Raw genomic sequence first — 17,319 nt, 5'->3', positions numbered from 1 at the left:
TTTGGATTCATGTCTCTATTTTATGGAAGCTTTTCAGGTCAGCAAATGAACTCTTAAATATTGGCCTATTGGTGCCTCTGAAGGCTGCTGATGATTTTAATACATAACATTATTTCTTGGGATCAGACACAGCTGAGAAGTAAATATTTAAAAATATCTAGAGGAGAGATTTCTGATATTCCACAACTTCTTATATTTGCTTAATGTAGAAAACTCTAGGCTATTTTCGTTAGAGTAGATGTATCTGGATTTTCCTTATTGGTATTGTAACCAGCCGAATTGAAATGGTTAACTTGTTTTCTGGGACTAGCATGCCATGGTTGACTTGAAAATGAAATCAGAATAGCTGTCCACGTGCAACTGGAGCTGGCTTGGAAGAGAAATCCAACACCAATGAGCAGATGTGAGCCTCTAAATCTCGCCAGCTGGGTAGGACAGCAGATGGAGTTGGTAGGGAACAAGGAGGCAGGGACAGCACTATTGCCACTAACCAACTCTGCAGAGCAGAAGGGGAAAACTATGCTTTGGTCTTCCTAGAACAAGGTAAAGCATGAGCAGAGGCTTTGATTTATCATTCCAGTCAGTCAGTACTGGTGTGTTTTGGAAAGGCTGTCCTGTGGTCTACAAACACCTGCTGAACACACTGCTCTCAGGAAAGCAAGCCTTCAAGAAGGCTCTGAACATGTTTGGATTACTGGAAGGCACACTGATAAACAGGCTGGTGAAATCAGAGAAATCTTACAGTAGTTGCTTGGGGGTGGAATGGAGTCTCACAGCCTCTAACAGAGGCCAGCAGTCTGTTTGTCTGCACAATTAATCTAAACAAGGCCTGAAGGCACTGGCTCATGATCCCTGTGGCTATTTGGTGGCATGTTTCTTGGTTTAAGGAGCCTGTTGGAGTAGAATCCTCCTAGACAATGGCTAGGCACCATTTGGGGGTTTTATGAACTAGGACTGGTCCCAACAAGCAGTACACGAGGCAACCGGATTCTCAGGAAGAATTTAACTACTCACAGACAGATAGCGGAGCCTGGTCTTCGTTAGTTTATTAATACAAATCTAACCAGGGAGATTTGCGTCTAACTTGCACAATTAAAGATACGTGCTGCGTAGATCCACGACTCAGACCACGCCAGAATGAACAGACAGAAAATGTCGCGCAGGTTGCTGCTTTGGTGGACTGTCATAAAACAGTGCTAGGCTCTGCTAATGGACTTGTGCTTTCTCCTGTTCACCTGGCAGAACTGAGGAGAGCAAAGAGCAATGCTGAGTATTAGGAGCTATCTAGAAGGCTGATGAGTGATTAAGGAGAGGTCAGCATGGACAAATGAAGGAGAACAACAGGAATCAGAAAATGCAAACTGGGGAGGGAAGCAAGGTCAAGGAATACGTTATCAGAGAGGAAAGATCACCGAACAGAGAGTTATAAACAAACCTGTTGCAGCCAGTTTTCTTCTAAGGTGTTGTTAAGATGCCCAAAGGTGGCTGGGTATCTGATAGCACTTGCCAAACAACCCAAGTCCCTTAAGTTGATGGGCACATAGCATAGCACTGCTGCAATTTCAGTTTGGAACTTCAGTGCTTCAGAATATCTAATCTACTGCAAGCAGTTTTTGGTTGTGTGTTTTTTTTTTTTTTTTGGTTGTTTTTTTTTTTTTTTCCAAACACATCTAATGCTTATTGTAACATAATCACGTACTGCAATTATGCAAGTGATATTTTCCTCTCCATTTTGGTTACTCATTACTCCCAATATTTTCTAGTTTTGATGCTCACTTATCTGTACATGGCTGCTTTTAACAGATACTTTGCGTTTAGGCATAGACTCACTGTTACTTTTTCTACTGCAAAAAATAATTTGGCCTTTGGGCATAGAAATTGGGTCTTTTCGTAAACATCCAAGTTGTGATGCGTTTCCAGCACATCTATATCCCAGTACCTGCTTTTTCTTCATTTACAATGTTCTATTGATTATTCAGAAATTGCTCCTGTCACCTAGATCTTTGAAGACAGCATAGGAAATTGCTTCACTCACTCACCTTGTCATTCTGTAGCTTCCTTACACTTGGGCTTGTTCTTCAAAAATTCTAGCTTTTCCTTTCACTTCTCTTTCTGCACCCCAATCTTTTAATGCAGTTCATGCATTTATGGGAGGGAGGGGAGGGTGTGTGGGTGAAATTCCTCAGCCAAAGCTAAGTCAACGTTTTTGTATTTTTTGTGCTGCATTTCATCCAGAATAAGGGTTGTCAGTCAGTGTTACATGTCGCTGTCCATTCGTCAATGGGGACATCTTACACAGACAAGAATCTGCTATAAAACAAATCTCTTCACAGATAATCCATGTTTCCCACATGCTTTTAAAGACCATGCATGCTTTCCCAGTAGCTCAAATGAGAATGCAAAAGTCCCAAGTGAAGGTATACTTGTAACACATAATCACCATGTCAGGACTAATTCTCATACAATGGCCCCTTTATCACTGAATAAAATTTCTATTGCAAGGTATGACTTTTCAGCATGTATTAATATATGACTTTCAGCACGCACTCATGCCTGTATATTGGGATGTCATGTTTGTCACTGTTTGGACTGGGAAGCAGCACCAGGCAGTGGTCACAGTCACCCACATACGGATGCCCATGCTCAGGTCTGTCCTGCTTCTACCTCGCTACGTAACTCAAAGCTGAGAAAACTTTTCAGCGTAGTTGCAAATTTTGCATAACTGGCTCGAATCACCTACTATATAACCTTAAAATCATTAACTATTCAGAACTATTCAACACTGACCTTTTTTTTTTGAGCTTTCCCAGTATGTAGTTGGTCTCTCATTCTCACTTTTTTCATAGCACTTCAATACGTTGTATGTAATAATTTCTCTCCCTTGTCGCTTTAACACGTATCAGTTTACTTGGTGTAAACTGCACTAATTTCAGATAATTGGGCACCTATGTTGTAAATAACCATTCTGAATTTCTTTCTTGTCTCTAATTTATTTGCTAAAGATAATTCTGGGCTGAAGCAAGGGAGAAAGAGGAAAATGGCCATCGCTTATACCACCTTAAGCACTACCTGTGTTGATGGCTGGCCTTCTATGAAATTCTGTATAAACAAGCAGCCTTTTAGCTCCATACATGTGATTTTATTATTTCCTCACCCCCATCCTGAGCATTCACCATGGGCTGCAGAAATTCTAAATTTCAGTGGTCTTGGTTCAAATTATGAAAAATAATTCCTGATACAGCAACTTTTTTTTTTTTTTTTTTTTTCCCCTTGTGGATGTAGTAGAACTATGTAGCTGCTTTGCCTAAAGAACCATCCCCTCTTTCTTTCCAGGAATTGTTTGATTCTCTAAGTTGTCAAATAATAGCCCCCTAGAGTTTATAAGAAGTGAAGGATAATAATGTAACTGTTATTATTTCAGCCTTAAGTATCACCAGTTTATTGTGAAGAGTTGCATATCTTAACATACTTTAAATACACTTTGGTAGAACTTCTGATGCAATATGTAACAGTAAACAAAGACTTAACCACTAACTGCTGGCATCAAGAAATATATTGCAGCTTCAGCAATTGTCTCCTGAACTACAGATGTGAAATCATGTTTCTGGCAAACCTCCTCAAATTAGTTAATTACTAAAATTGAGAACACGGACTTACTTTGGAGAGCAAAACGGAATCAGCCTGACTGCTAACAGGTAACTGACCCGTGTGTACACAACCTAAACCACTGCTGCTCTAAGAACCCCACGATTTCAATGCGTGGGTTGCAATCATGCTACCACTGACAAACTCCCATAGGATTAGTATTTCACTAGGGGCTTCAATTTTGCTGCATATGACATATGTAGTAAAATACACCTTGCACATGTAGCTTACTACAAGCAAGATTTGCCATATGTGCATGCAAATAGGTTTTTGTGACCATCTAACTGTATGTGCCATTTGGCACCTAACATCACACCTATGTTGTGACAATTGTCTACTTGTCTTCAAAGGCTATGCTTGACTTTCTGCAATACTTCTGGGTTTACTATCTAAACCCAACCTGGTTTTAACACAAATACACACGGTTTTCTGTTATATTGGGTGATAAAAGTGAAGTTGAGAGAATTCTTGAAATAGCCATACACTTGTGTTAAGGAATTTGATATAATCAAATTTAGATGCACAGGTTTTTGTAACCCGTAACAAACTCAAAAATGCTGGCAATCCATTTGCAATGGGTACCAAAAGCACAGCAGACAACCTCTGCAGTTACATACTAAACTGTTGAGATGTGAAGCTCCTTTGTAACACTTCAAAATACTTAGCTATACATAAAAAGAACAAAATATGTATCTACAACTATACTAAGAATGAAGCGTGCTCTTTGCACTGTTCTTGCTCAAATAAATTAAAAACTCAGTAATATGTCACAGTTAATTCACTTTCTGAGTATATGGCTGGAGCGTGAGGGGGTAAAAAAAAAAGCTTTAGCATCTGGGTTTTTTTCCCTCTTGTTTATTTAATGGAACTAGTGCTTTGCGGCAACAACTCTTCTCTGAACACTTTGAACCTTCAGTTTTTTGCAAGCGAGACATACCTTGATGATATGTGTATATATACACTTACATATATAAATCTCTCTTGAAGGTTGGAGGATTTTTTCTTTTTAATTAATTCTTTTCTTATTGAAAACTCCTATGTCTTGATTGAAAACAAAATTTCTTCCAGATCTACTCTGTGAGAATGCTGTATTCCTCAAAGAAAGCAAGGGTTGATTGTTCCATCTGAAGCTAAGAAAACACACCTACATAATGTTCTTGAGAATCTGCAAGAGCAAGCTACTATTTCCTCTGACAGGTGCTTTAAAAAAAAAGAATCTCTCACATACAGGCTGAATTAGAAAAATATTTTTATTTACAAGAGTAAATAATGTAGTGCAAGGAGAGTGAATTTAACCCTCAATAATGCATAGATTGATGCAATTTATAGTCTGTGATCTACATCATTTTGCAGAGGTGCATGCACACCTGCTTTAAAGGTCAGACCTTTCCTACAGCCACTTACCAAACAGCTTTAAATCAGACAAAAGGCATTTGCACTCCATACTTGTTATCCATATATCCCATCTAACATTTACCAGTAAACTGTCACTTAAGCAGGTGTCTTTAAGAGTTACTGTAGAACCTGAAATAATCCTTGCCAACATTATTTATGGAAGAATCCCAAAACAAATTGTTTATTCACTTTTGTCACCTATTCATGCTTAAATATTCTTTTATTTATTCATTAGGGAAGTTACTTTCTCTAATCTGTGGCTCTTGGCAGGGCAGGAAACACTTTCTTGTGTCTACCAGGGAACTGCTGACACTTGTGAAACTTTGACCAAGAGTTAGCCAGCAGAACCACGATGTTATGATCATATTACAAATACTCCTGGTGTTTTTCTTTCACAACAAAACACTTCTCACATGAAAGAGTTAGGATGGAATATAAAATGCCAAAAACTAATTGTTATCACTACATGTACTGAAGCCATGGCTGGTGTGCCACGGAACTTGGAAAGTGTTGGTGGCTGGGTTTCACTTTTATGTAATTTCCATGCTTTCAACTTGGAAAACTGTGGTAACTTTACCAGTAAAATAAGTTCAAATGCAGTAAATGTAACTTAGGAAGATATTAGATATGTGAGTAAAACTTCTTCATCAAAACTGGTGGGAGGTTTGCTCATTCTTCAATTAGGCAAAGACTTTGCGTGTTTTCTTCCAGTCCTTCAATGCAATACAGTATGATCATGTGTTGGGTACAGTGAGATAATCTACATTATCTGTTTGTAGTGTTAAATAAATTATAGGAATGTTTTTCCTTTATAGTGGAGAAATCAGATCAGTGAATTTCCCTACAATTTTGGCTGTTGGACTGCATTATTAATGCCATTAATAGGGTTGGTTGCTAGTTCCTAGATTTGTCACTGTTCATACCCCATCTTCCCAATGGGACATCAACCTTAAGAAAACTACACTTCAGCTTGTAACAGGAAGATTCTGAGGGTTTGACTCCTGTGTTAAATCATTTGAAAAAGCAGATTCATCTTGCTGTACTAGCCTGGTAGCATCCTCATTGCTGTTCCCTGAGGAAGAAAGTTCATCTGATGATGGTTCTGATCTTGTTCGAGGAGAATTATGGGCTTCAAAAAAACATCAAAAGAAATTATTAAAAAAGACCCCACTGCATCTAGGAAGTCCATTAATCAGTATTTAACCAATATGTGGATATAAAATCACATATAAAAATAATACTCAAGGGTTAGGAAATATTGCAAGAAGAGTATCTGTAACTTTAACTATATACTTTGTACATATATAGTATGATTCCCAAGTTATATAACTATAGCTAGTAAGAAAAGAAAGCAGGGTTTCAGAATTACTTCCATAGTCAGCATATTATGCACAGCTACACGTTTTAAATGCTATCTAGGAATTGTAAAATAATCCTTTTATCATAATGGTGTTTTGTTTCTTTTAAAATACTATTCCCCACAGGTGTAGGTTGTCAATGTGGAAGTAAATTTTTTCTGTATTTTATTATAGAAATCTGTCAGAAAATTCTGTTTTCTGTTTTCCCAGTAGGCTTAAGCTGCCTACTGGGATTAAACCACAACATAAGAAAATGTATTTAGTGGAAGAAATTGTTTTAAGAACTGGCAATATTAATTTCACAACTTCCTGATCAAGATCCTGTCTTGTGATTTGGAAGTGAAACACTTGGCTGAAGCTAGCAATACATTTTAAATGATTCATTATTTTTGCATCTGATGGTAGGGTTTTTTTTCCCTTTCCTGAGCAATGTAGTTTTGTCTCTGGTATCTCTTTCAATATGGTAAGAAAATAACAGGAGTTTTAAGAGACTGAGGTCTGGCATTTGGTTTTCTGTCCCTTAACGTTCTCTGTCCCATCAGAAAAGAGAACACACAGCAACCCTTTCTAGTTTAGGACAGGAGAAGTCTGCAAGTGCCGACTGAATGTATTTACTGGTTCTGTTACTGGTCTGAAGAGGCTGAACTGCATTCTCCTAAGTTATTCCAACGTGCCGCTTCTCTGAACCTCACTTTTTCTCCCACCTGGTATCTGAATGGATCCAGTCATATGAACCAGGGAACACAGTCTCACTGAATATTGCAGAGACAACATATGAAATCAGTCATATAATTACTCTAACAAACTGCATGTTGAGAGAGAGGAAATAATGTCTTATTTCCGGTCATAATCTCCCGCAGTTCATATTTTCATTAAGAATCTCCTTTATCAAGGGAAATTATTCAGAAACTAACAGGTTTAAACCTGTGCCTTGCTTCATTCACCCCTTTTCAATGATCAAAAAATGACTTGCGCGTCAAAGAAGTTGATGTTCAGAGGTACAAAACCTAGAACTCCTCCTTTTATTTTTGAAGTTTTTACTGGAGTAAAAAGATCGTTCCTCTTTCTTTAGTCTATGACAAATACTTACCAGATAAAGACTGAAAATACTGCACTGCAAATGCAACCAGAATCGATAAAAGAAAGGTTCCCATGAAGTAGATCTGTGACAGTAAGTTTAAAAACATAATTAGAGTAGTGCAAAGCCAAGGTAGTACTCTCCAAATGAACTGTGTGTGTACCAAAGGAGCAATACTTACCAGCGTAGATTGTAAAATATTGTTCCAGAAGACTCTCATGTAAAAATAAAGCAATGCTAACGAGCATGGACTAATTGATTCTTGGTTACTATTATTCCAGCACCTACAACAAGAAGATTAAAACAACTGATTAGTGCTCCTCTACAATTTTGTGGCATCTGACATCTGGGAATCTTCAGTGGGTTTGCAGCAAACCTCAATAACCCAGAAAAACAAGCAGCTATTACCATAACTATCTCGTAGATGGTGAAGTAAAAATTCATAGAAATACCAGATTAACCTCATTAAGCAAAGAATATTTTACCCTAGGAGTGTATTTTTTATTTTGTTATTAGTCAGCAATGGGTCTAAGCATCCAGGCTACCCTCGCCAAGCAGTCACAGTACAAGGTCATATCCAAGATACTTTGTTGTAACTAACATGAGTCAACAGCAGTAGAACTTGATTTAAGATTAGATGTACAAAATTTAGTTGCCTAAACAGGATTCTGGTGCTTAAACTGCCTTTAGAGACAATGGAGTACTACACAATGCAGTCAGAGCTTGAAGAGTGCTTTAGCTGATTAGCTACAAGGTATCTGTTGTGGGGTCAGATGAGTAGCTTTCTCAGTTCCATCAAGTAGGACTTTACCTACCAGGGAAGTTTAGACAGCTAAATCACAGGCACCTATTTTAAGCCACAATTGATTCTTCTCTACCAAGCTGAGGAGGGAGGGGTGAGTGTATATATAGATATATAAAATTCTTATCTATAAAAATACATAAACATATATAAGGTTATGTACGATTTATATTTTTTTTTTTATTTTTTAAAACGTATGTGCCCTTCTAGACATAAGTGTATGATGATGGGAACACCCTGTAGTGCTGTCAACTCTGGAGTTACTCTCAGTGCAAAGCAGATGAATTCGGCCCAAGAGAAGGCAGAATTCAGGCTCAAGCTTATATCCCAGATGGACCAGCTGGTCCACAAGCCCTATTTATCCAACTGGTAATTTCAGGTGGAGTGGAAGTAATTCAGAGTACAAGTTCAGGCTAATTATGGTGAAGAACAATTTCAGCAGACTGTTGGTGAATTGACAAATGATGTTTTAAAACTGATGATATCTCAACATTTTGGGGGTCACACAACACTCGGGAGCAAAACAGGAGATATACCACTCAATCTTGGTTTACAGCCCCATGTATTAACCAATTGCTCCTCCTCCTCTAAAACGGAGAGGCAATTCCACAAACCCACCAAATATTGTGTCAGCTTCTCATTCCCACTGTGCTTTCCAGCATATGTTGCTTTACCCAGGTAAAGGAAACTTAAATTCTGTACTGGAAGCAGAGGTCCCTAGGCGGTTTGTACATGAACAGTGCTGGCACAGGCAGCAGACCTGTAACCTTCTCATGTATCTAATATTCTGTGTCACAGTATCTGTGCCAGGCTGGAACATCTTTGCAGAATCAATAGGAAGGACTGCTATTATCCCAGTTACAAACTTTCAAGTTCTGTATTAAATTATGCCTTATTTATCATTAAAAGATTGGTTTGGGTTGTATACAAATTGTCAGTGCCTAATTTAGGAACTTGAATATACTGAATTGGAAAAGACCTCCTGGATCATTAAATCCAGTCCCTGCTATTTCATGTATCCACATATAATCATGTCTCTAACAGGCACAAACTGAAATATGTTTAGGTAATTTAAGCATTTCAAGCATGTTGACCTTAACCTGCCTTAAATCATACAAGTGAACAAAGTTAATAATTACAGGAGTTGCTGTTTTCCAGAGTAAATGCTACTCACATGGAAAAACAGAAGATGCTGATTAAGGGGAAAAAAGACTCACCTGTAATAAAGTTCCCGAAGAAGTGACATATTACTAGACTGCAATGCCTGATCAATTTCCAAGTGATCCAGAATGTAGGAAGGTATGGAGTTGCCCTCTTCTATGACAAGGGCCAAATTAAAGAAACCCTAACAATAAAAAAGCAAACATGCTTTTAACCTTAAATTTTCATATGTATATGGAAGATCTACTGTAAGCATCAAGCATCTAAGTAATTACAACTGTCTTCTACAAATTCGTTTAGTATAATGTGATCTTTCCTGAATGAGAGCCTTTTCTCCTAACCATATACACAGGTAAATACTGAAAATGCAAAAGAATCAGTGTTGATTTGTTGTGACAGTGTTTTCTCAGAAACCATCTGGAAAAACATCTGAGCTTTCTCATTTTTAGTTGCTCTTTAAATACAGCCACCATATCAAACTATCATCTTTTATCTACTAGGGAAATACAGACTGAAAGCAGAAATGGGTTCCAGTTCTGTTACTGTTTAGTTCTCCTCCACCTAGCTCTATAAATCAACAGCAATCAGAATAGTGAAATTGAGAGCTGAAATTTCCTCCAGACAATTTAAGTCCCTGCCTACTTGGACAAGCCTTAGGCATCCCTATGTCTCTTGAGAGCCACAAAGATGAACACAGATGATACATATTATAGGATTCCCCATCTGTTTGGCTTTCATACTTTAAAGTAATTGTTCGTGCACCTCTTCCTTCCTTTGCTAGATTAGCAGTAATGTTGTGTCCCAATATCCTCAAACCAGATTCCACTCTAAAATTCACATACAAGACACTGTCTGGAGACATGCTCTTGGGGACAGAGAGAATGGAATATCGCACCCAGAACAAACACTTCAGGAGGGTCTAAGGGCAGGAAACTGTGTTGCAACACTGCATGTCTTTCGTAATGTGATATGGTGTGTTTTAATTATAAAGCATTTTAAGATAAAGCTTTTGTTGGTGCAGTGAACAAAATTCACTCTAGGATTCACTCAATATACCAAGGGAAATGGGCCAGTCTTGTTGTCAGTATCCTAAAATAGCAGAGAATAGGACTGGAATGCAACTCAGCAGTCTATTAATTCTCTCCCTTGCAGTAGCAAAATACCAAGGTCATAATCAACTGTGCCAAGGTAAGGTAGCACAGAATTCAGCCATCCACCTTTAGGTTTCAAAACAGCCTAATTCTAGGACTGTCCACCTATGCAAGGTTTACCTTCTATTATCATGAAACAGCAACTACTGATTCACATGGTATTGTGAAGTAATTGTAACTTATTCTAGCAAGTTTCTTCAGATGCAGTCAAGCAAAATAACCAGGTTCAGATAAATCCTCAGATTGTTCTAAAGTCTGATGTTTTATAAACACACTACAACTGCAGACCCACCTGTGAATCTCCCTCTAATGCAGCTTGTGCATACATCCTCATTGAGAGCTCAAGGTCTTTAGACTGGTTCTGGTAACCATAGTAGTAGAAATCTCCCATCTTCAAATAGGCTATGAAAGAAACCAGTAGCAAATCATTTAGAATATTCGTACAAATAGAATTAACCAACTATTAATGTGATGGAGAAGTTAACAGTAATTCTACTTAAGGCATCATATTAAAAAAAAAAAAAAAAAAAAAAAAGTACTCTATCTCTGGTTGTCTCTGTGGCTACTTTACATCAGCCTGCCCAATGAAAATATTTATCCCGAATGAAATTTCTCATAGTTTCTCTTTAATGAATTTAGTGAACGACATTGCTATTTTTACAAAAACTGAGACTTAGAGAATTTATACTGCATTTCTTCTTCTGAATGTGTCTTTGGGCAACCTGTAGCCTTAATGCTTGGGTTAGCCCTACTAACTTGATGAGACTTAAAAACACGTTGTCTAAGTGTTTGTTCTGTACCTGTCACTATGGTGGCTGAACCCACCCCAAAAGTTACAGAACTTTGCTGACAATCATTTCATTAGATTCAAATCCAGCCCAAACCAGGACAATGGTATAGAATTTCCCTGGACTAGAAGGAAGCAATTACCAGCAAATATTTTACAAACATCTTTCTGTGATATTGCATAGTAATGAAATGTGCCAATAGAGTGGGAATTGACCTAGACCAAATCAAGCATGATATTGCACTAATGTATGCTGAAGAGTTGAAAAACTCCCATGACAATGTCTATACTTACCTGACTTAACCTTTCCTCTAATGGTTTGAAACGCTTCTACACCTTGCCTTGTGAGTCTACAGCAGCTACCTAGACATCCCACTTGTTTTTACAGTGGAGTGTAGCAGAGCTCTTCCTGGAAGCAAGCTGGTCACTCATACAACAACAAAGGCAAAAAGACTACATGGATGGGCTGGCACAGATACAGAGTGGAAGGCCATGAACACTGTAGTGAATGATCAAGAGAGTTCCCCTCAACCATACCAACCGTGTCATTCCAGCCCTGGCCCAGAGAGCACTCCCACAACAGGCAGTGAGTGGCCTTGAGGTCACCCTGTGTTGCACTGATAACTAACCCTTGCAGCAGAGATTTCCAGGGCTACGACTCTCCATCCCAGACCCTACACTGGGCTTTTGATCTTCCACCACTGCAGGGAGGGGTCTGAGATGAAACTCTCCTTACGTTACTCATGTGAGGAAAAGAGAAAGTAATAAAATCCTTCCCCTGTTGAACCCAGCAAGTCTTCTCTCCTTTACTTGAATGGAATCACAGTCTTACCTTCTCAAATGTAAGACTGTACCAGTGGATCTGCCAAAAGGTCAACCAAATTGCACCTTGCTGAGGTGTCTACATACTCCTCACAAAAGCTAACACGGTTTATCAGCTTCTGTGGCTTCAGTCTGTATCAATGTGGTATTCAGTTTCTGTGTTGCTGTATATTTCAATAAATAGCTTGAATTATTTTTACGCTCCACTTTTCCACCTACTTATAACAAAGCACTTAAACATCCTTGTGAGACAATCAGATCAATATTTTCAAATATTGAATAACTCTTTCAAAGGCACCAAAATTACTTAGTCACTAAAGTCCCAGATGTAGTAAAATTTAAGGCCAGAGGAATGTAACTTGTATGTAAATAAACCTTCTTTTTAACAGAGTATACTTTATTTCCCCAAGGTAAGATGTGCCAATGTTGATAAACTGTGTACCCTAACAGAAAAACTCATAATAAATTAGATAAGGAATCCCTTAGCCTTCATTAGTTTCTCATGACTCAATTATGATACAGAAGTATATTTGCTTTTGGATTTTCTCTTTGATAAACTAAACAGCATGAGCTCCTAAAGTCTACTGCCTTCTTTTTTTTCTTAACCCTTGAGTCAGTTGCTCAGGCTCCTAAATATCTAGCCCCTTCTCAGGGCTTAGCTTTTTTATTTTATTTTATTCAAATTTTATCCATTTTATGCCATAAGAAGGAAATTCTCAGAAAAGCTGTGCTAAAACACAACACTTAAAATACCTTTCTTCCCCCTGATATTCCTATCAAAACACTAAAAAGGAAATATATGATAAGGGAAGAGTAATCCCTGCTTAACTGACTCACTCACATATAAGTTGTAACAGAGTGGTTTCTGAAATTAAAAAAAAAAGGTAAAATTAAAATTCAGAAAGAATTCTTTATACATACCAAATGATGGTGCATTGACTTGAGAAACAGAAAAATTGTAGTACCTCCAAACACAATCAGTTGCTAGGTATTTCCTTGCTAGGTCCTACAGAGAAAATAATCAATCCATGTCACAGATAAGAGATTAGGATTACATTACTACTAACAAGTTTGCCTTTTAGGATAATGACTTGTGACCATTTACTTACTGGTCTTTCTTCACAGATGTGTGCTAAATTTGACTGTGACACTTCAATCCCAGTTTCAGCTGCTAAAACATAATGCAGCAGAGCTTCATGCCTAATGTTAGATAAAATAAATCAGTGAAAAACCTAAGAAAAATAATGCACATTTTAGTTATAGTTAAAAAAAAACCCACGAAAATTGATAAAATCACCTAAGAGCAAAATTTTGGTACAAGGTTTAAAAGCAGGAGACTAGCAAACCCATGCAACAGCTACATCTACTGGCAATGCTTGGTGTAACAAGCCATGTTGGATCTCAAGAATTTGCAGTGTTTTCTCCCCTGTACTTAAACTGGATTGGCTCCAGTGTGCATTTACTCTAAGTGTGAAATCGATTATAAAGTTGAATTGATATTAAATGCAAATATCTATTTAAATGTTTCAGACGAAACATTCTTAAAAGGCTCTTACCTCCTTCACTTAAAAAAAAAAAAAAAAAAAAAAATCTGTGTTTACCTGTGTATGTATCTGTCAAACACTTGTCTGAGTACTTCTTTGATGTGCTTTACCCTTTTACTTCTATGACTTGTTTGTCTTGTCTTTTAAGACTATGGGCTCTTTGGGACAGGAATTGTATCTCATTATATTTGAATGTGTGAAAAAAATAACAGTCTCAGTCCCTCTATGGACTCTAGGCACCTCACTGACTGTAAAGCAAGCAGTAAAAGCTAACTGCATTTGCAGTATAGCAAATCAGTATTGCAGCACTGTAGTACAGCATTGCTCAGGATTCCAGAGGAAAGCACCTCTTTCATGTTCTCTGTCACTCATCTACTCAGTATTATGAAGACTAAGCATTCAAAATTAAGAGGAAGTCTTTAAAATAATGTGTTTAGTTCTAAAATTGCAAGATTAAAAAACCCAAACCCTGGTGTACCCTTTTCCTACTAAAGCTTCCTATTAAAGGGTCATGCTTCCAGTGATTCTCTCCACAATACAAAGCTAAAACCATGACAAGTTTCAGGGTTCAATAGTTTGTTTAACTGGAAGCAAATATGGTTAAATACACAATTGATTTCCAGAGTAGGTCCTTAAGCAAAGAAACCTGAAATGATATTGTGAAAGCAGTTGCCCTTACAGAATTAGCAGGTGTATCCTCCTGTTTTCCAACTGTTTCTGCAATATTTCAAATTCTTCCTTGTACTTGCCCTGTAAAAACATCTGGGACAATGGAGACCTGGCACCACAGAAGGAATTCAGGATACCTAAGCTGGGAAGTTAGTTCTTCCGCTTCTTAAGTCTCAAAGGGCAATTCAGAAAAGAAACTACATTTAAGGCCTTTAAATCAATCTCTGAAGGCTAAAGAACCATGACTAACAGGTGTGTAGAACACGTGGCTGCTAACACCAATGACTGAGGGCCACATTACTTGGTCTGCTTGGCAATGTAACAATTTGCACCTGTGCAAGATACAGGAAGAAGCAAAGATTTCAAGATGAACATACTCCTAAAACCAGAGACGACTAGGACGAGTATTCACAGGTAACTATGCACACACTCTCAGTCACTGGCATCTCAAGAGGGACTCCAGCAGATTTTTCCTCTTAGCTGTTGAGACCAGAACTTCTGGGATCTTAATGCTCTGTCATGTGCACAGGACTTCCATGCGACTATGCAGAGTGAGCTGGGTAGAGTCACAGGCTTGTACATTAGAACATGCTACAAAAATATTAACTGATAGTTTTTCAGTGTTGAAAAGCGAGGTCAAGTCTCAGGAAAAATGACTGTGACTGAATTAAAAAAACTTCTTCTAGGAATGGGTTACTTCAGAATAGTTCACTGACATTTTCTTGTAGATCACCTAAGCCTGAAGCACTAATTAGGTACTAGCAGGGGGAGGCTGCAGGACTAAATGAGCCATTGTCTTAACCACATATGACAGCCTGATGCCTGCACGTACAGTATCTGACGCTCATGCCTACAGGTCACTGCAAAAATGAAGCATTAACCTGGAGGCTATTTCAAAACCTCTTGACTGGCTCATCAGATAACAATATCTGATCTCCTAGACAATATCTAGTCCCCTAGTATACCTTACAGAAAAGATTAACCATATTCAAAAAAAGAGCACATCTAATCCAGCAGCCTGAGTTTTCATGACATGGAATTATACAGAAAAGAGAAAGCAAAGTACGGTTTTTGGAACAGAGGTTATTAAAAGTGAAAAGCATTCCTCTGGCTAATCCAGTGCATGTTACATGCTACAGTACTACAGGATGAATATCACAGACAGCAGATACAACACTATTTCACTCTACAAACTCCCTCTTTTTCACTTGATTCTGTCAGAACTGTTGAATTATGCTTCAGGTCTACTCCTTCTTCCCCTTTTGTCAATGGGTGTTTTGCTACTGATTTCAGTGGTGCTATTTGTGTTTTTTTGATGTGATGGCCCAAAGTTAACTATTTTATCATGCTATAAAGTGAAAAATAGAAAATGAACTTGAAAAGAACAGAACAAACATACCATGAAAGTTCCAGATAAGCATTGAGAGCTTTTCTGATGACATGACCTAAGTAGCCATTCTTCTCTGCAATGTGTTTTGCCCAGCTGTAGAAAAGAACAAACAACAAAAGATGAACAGCTCTGCTCCAGTAATGTTATCCCAACTCAGACTGACTGAAAGGACACAAAAGGATATGGGATCACCTTCTGACTTCTTCCATAAGACAAACTATGGGATTTCACAGTAATTGCTGCATCAGTCTTGTAACTGTTGACTGAATGAGAACATTTTGTCCATTCATCTCCATGAGCATGTCAGAGACTGCCTATGTTTTTTCTTGGCAAAACTATTTTTTTTTTTAAGAAAACAAATGTAAGTTAATAAGTGTTATAATGAATTATCTGCCTTTTTCTTGATGCAAAACACCAGTTCTATCACATCAGGAGCCTAAAGTTTCTTGAAAATCAAATAAGCCTGGCTTTGTTAGATACAACCTCTCAAGAGTCGTTAAATACAATCTCTTCAATTTGTTCTGGAAAAAAATGTACTAAAAGTACTCAGCATCTCTCAAAATCTACTGGTCATTTAAAGAATACACATATTCGTGTGGATCAAACTTTACTACAGAAGAACGAGAAGGTAAGCATCATGGAGTACCAGATATTTAGACTACTGACTTAAAAATCACCAATAATCAAAATAATCCCACCAGAAATATATTCTCCTTTAACAAATGGTTTCATTCCTTACATTACAGCTTTTTCTGGATCTCTAGGGAAATCTTCCATATTTCCTGTGATGTAGTACAGAGAGCATCTTAAAGTCCCTTCTATATGTCCTCCTTGGGCAGCTTTATAGAAATAGCGTGCAGCAACTGTCTGCAAAGAAACAAGACACAATTAGCAACTCTGCATTATTAATGTTTATTGAGCTTTGTTTCCTAGGACTCATTTCATTAAACGAATTAAGAGGCAATTGGCTAATGAGGGCAAGGCAGTTTAACTATTTTTAATGTACTTAAGTGAAATTAATTCCTTTCTTCTAACTTGTTAGTAGTTTAAGCTGGAAAAAGGTTTTTAAAAACATAAATTCTGGTAATATATGGAATGTCAAAAAGAAAAGTGTCTGAATGCCTGGTAGCATACAAATTTGTGTGCACTGACAAAAGTAAAATTAGTTATTCAGTAGTAGGGAAATAAGGGATCCTGGAGAAGAGACAGAGAATGGGACTTTTGCACTGGTGATGCCTAAGTGAAGGCTGGGGCGTAGCAGCAATGCTCCATATGTTCAGCAATGCTCAACCACAGTGCTCAAGCCTCTGAAACTGGTTTATAAAAGAGAACACAAGCTGAGTAGGCAGGGCCAGAGTCAGAGAAGTGGGAGAGCTGTGTGACCCTCAGAAACAGTAATCTGTAATATAAACCAAAGCAGCACGCAGCCTCAAATAATTTATTTCAGGAAATTTTTAACCACTGATATGTATGTTTTCTGAGAGTGAGCATGGACTTCAGAGTATCAATCACAGTAA

General features: G+C 37.8%; 1 protein-coding gene across 1 annotated transcript in view; it reads right to left on the bottom strand.

Moving 5' to 3' along the window:
* Positions 1–4,877: 4,877 nt before the first annotated feature.
* SEL1L3 (SEL1L family member 3) overlaps positions 4,878–17,319 on the bottom strand; it is a 36,874-nt gene continuing 24,432 nt past the window's right edge. The window contains exons 16-24 of the mRNA XM_042807839.1: positions 16,542–16,669; positions 15,812–15,895; positions 13,309–13,399; positions 13,121–13,205; positions 10,883–10,992; positions 9,496–9,623; positions 7,658–7,760; positions 7,489–7,561; positions 4,878–6,169 (exon numbers count right to left, since the gene is read on the bottom strand). Of these exons, the coding sequence (XP_042663773.1) occupies positions 6,006–6,169; positions 7,489–7,561; positions 7,658–7,760; positions 9,496–9,623; positions 10,883–10,992; positions 13,121–13,205; positions 13,309–13,399; positions 15,812–15,895; positions 16,542–16,669 (966 nt within the window). The 3' untranslated portion in view covers positions 4,878–6,005. The remainder of the gene's footprint in view (positions 6,170–7,488; positions 7,562–7,657; positions 7,761–9,495; positions 9,624–10,882; positions 10,993–13,120; positions 13,206–13,308; positions 13,400–15,811; positions 15,896–16,541; positions 16,670–17,319) is intronic.

The sequence above is a fragment of the Tyto alba genome, unplaced genomic scaffold (genome assembly GCF_018691265.1).
Source record: "Tyto alba isolate M040663 unplaced genomic scaffold, T.alba_DEE_v4.0 Super-Scaffold_6, whole genome shotgun sequence".
In the NCBI taxonomy this organism is placed as follows: Eukaryota; Metazoa; Chordata; class Aves; order Strigiformes; family Tytonidae; genus Tyto; species Tyto alba.
Note: the sequence above shows the minus strand (reverse complement) of the source record. Positions and strands in the feature narration are given on the sequence as shown.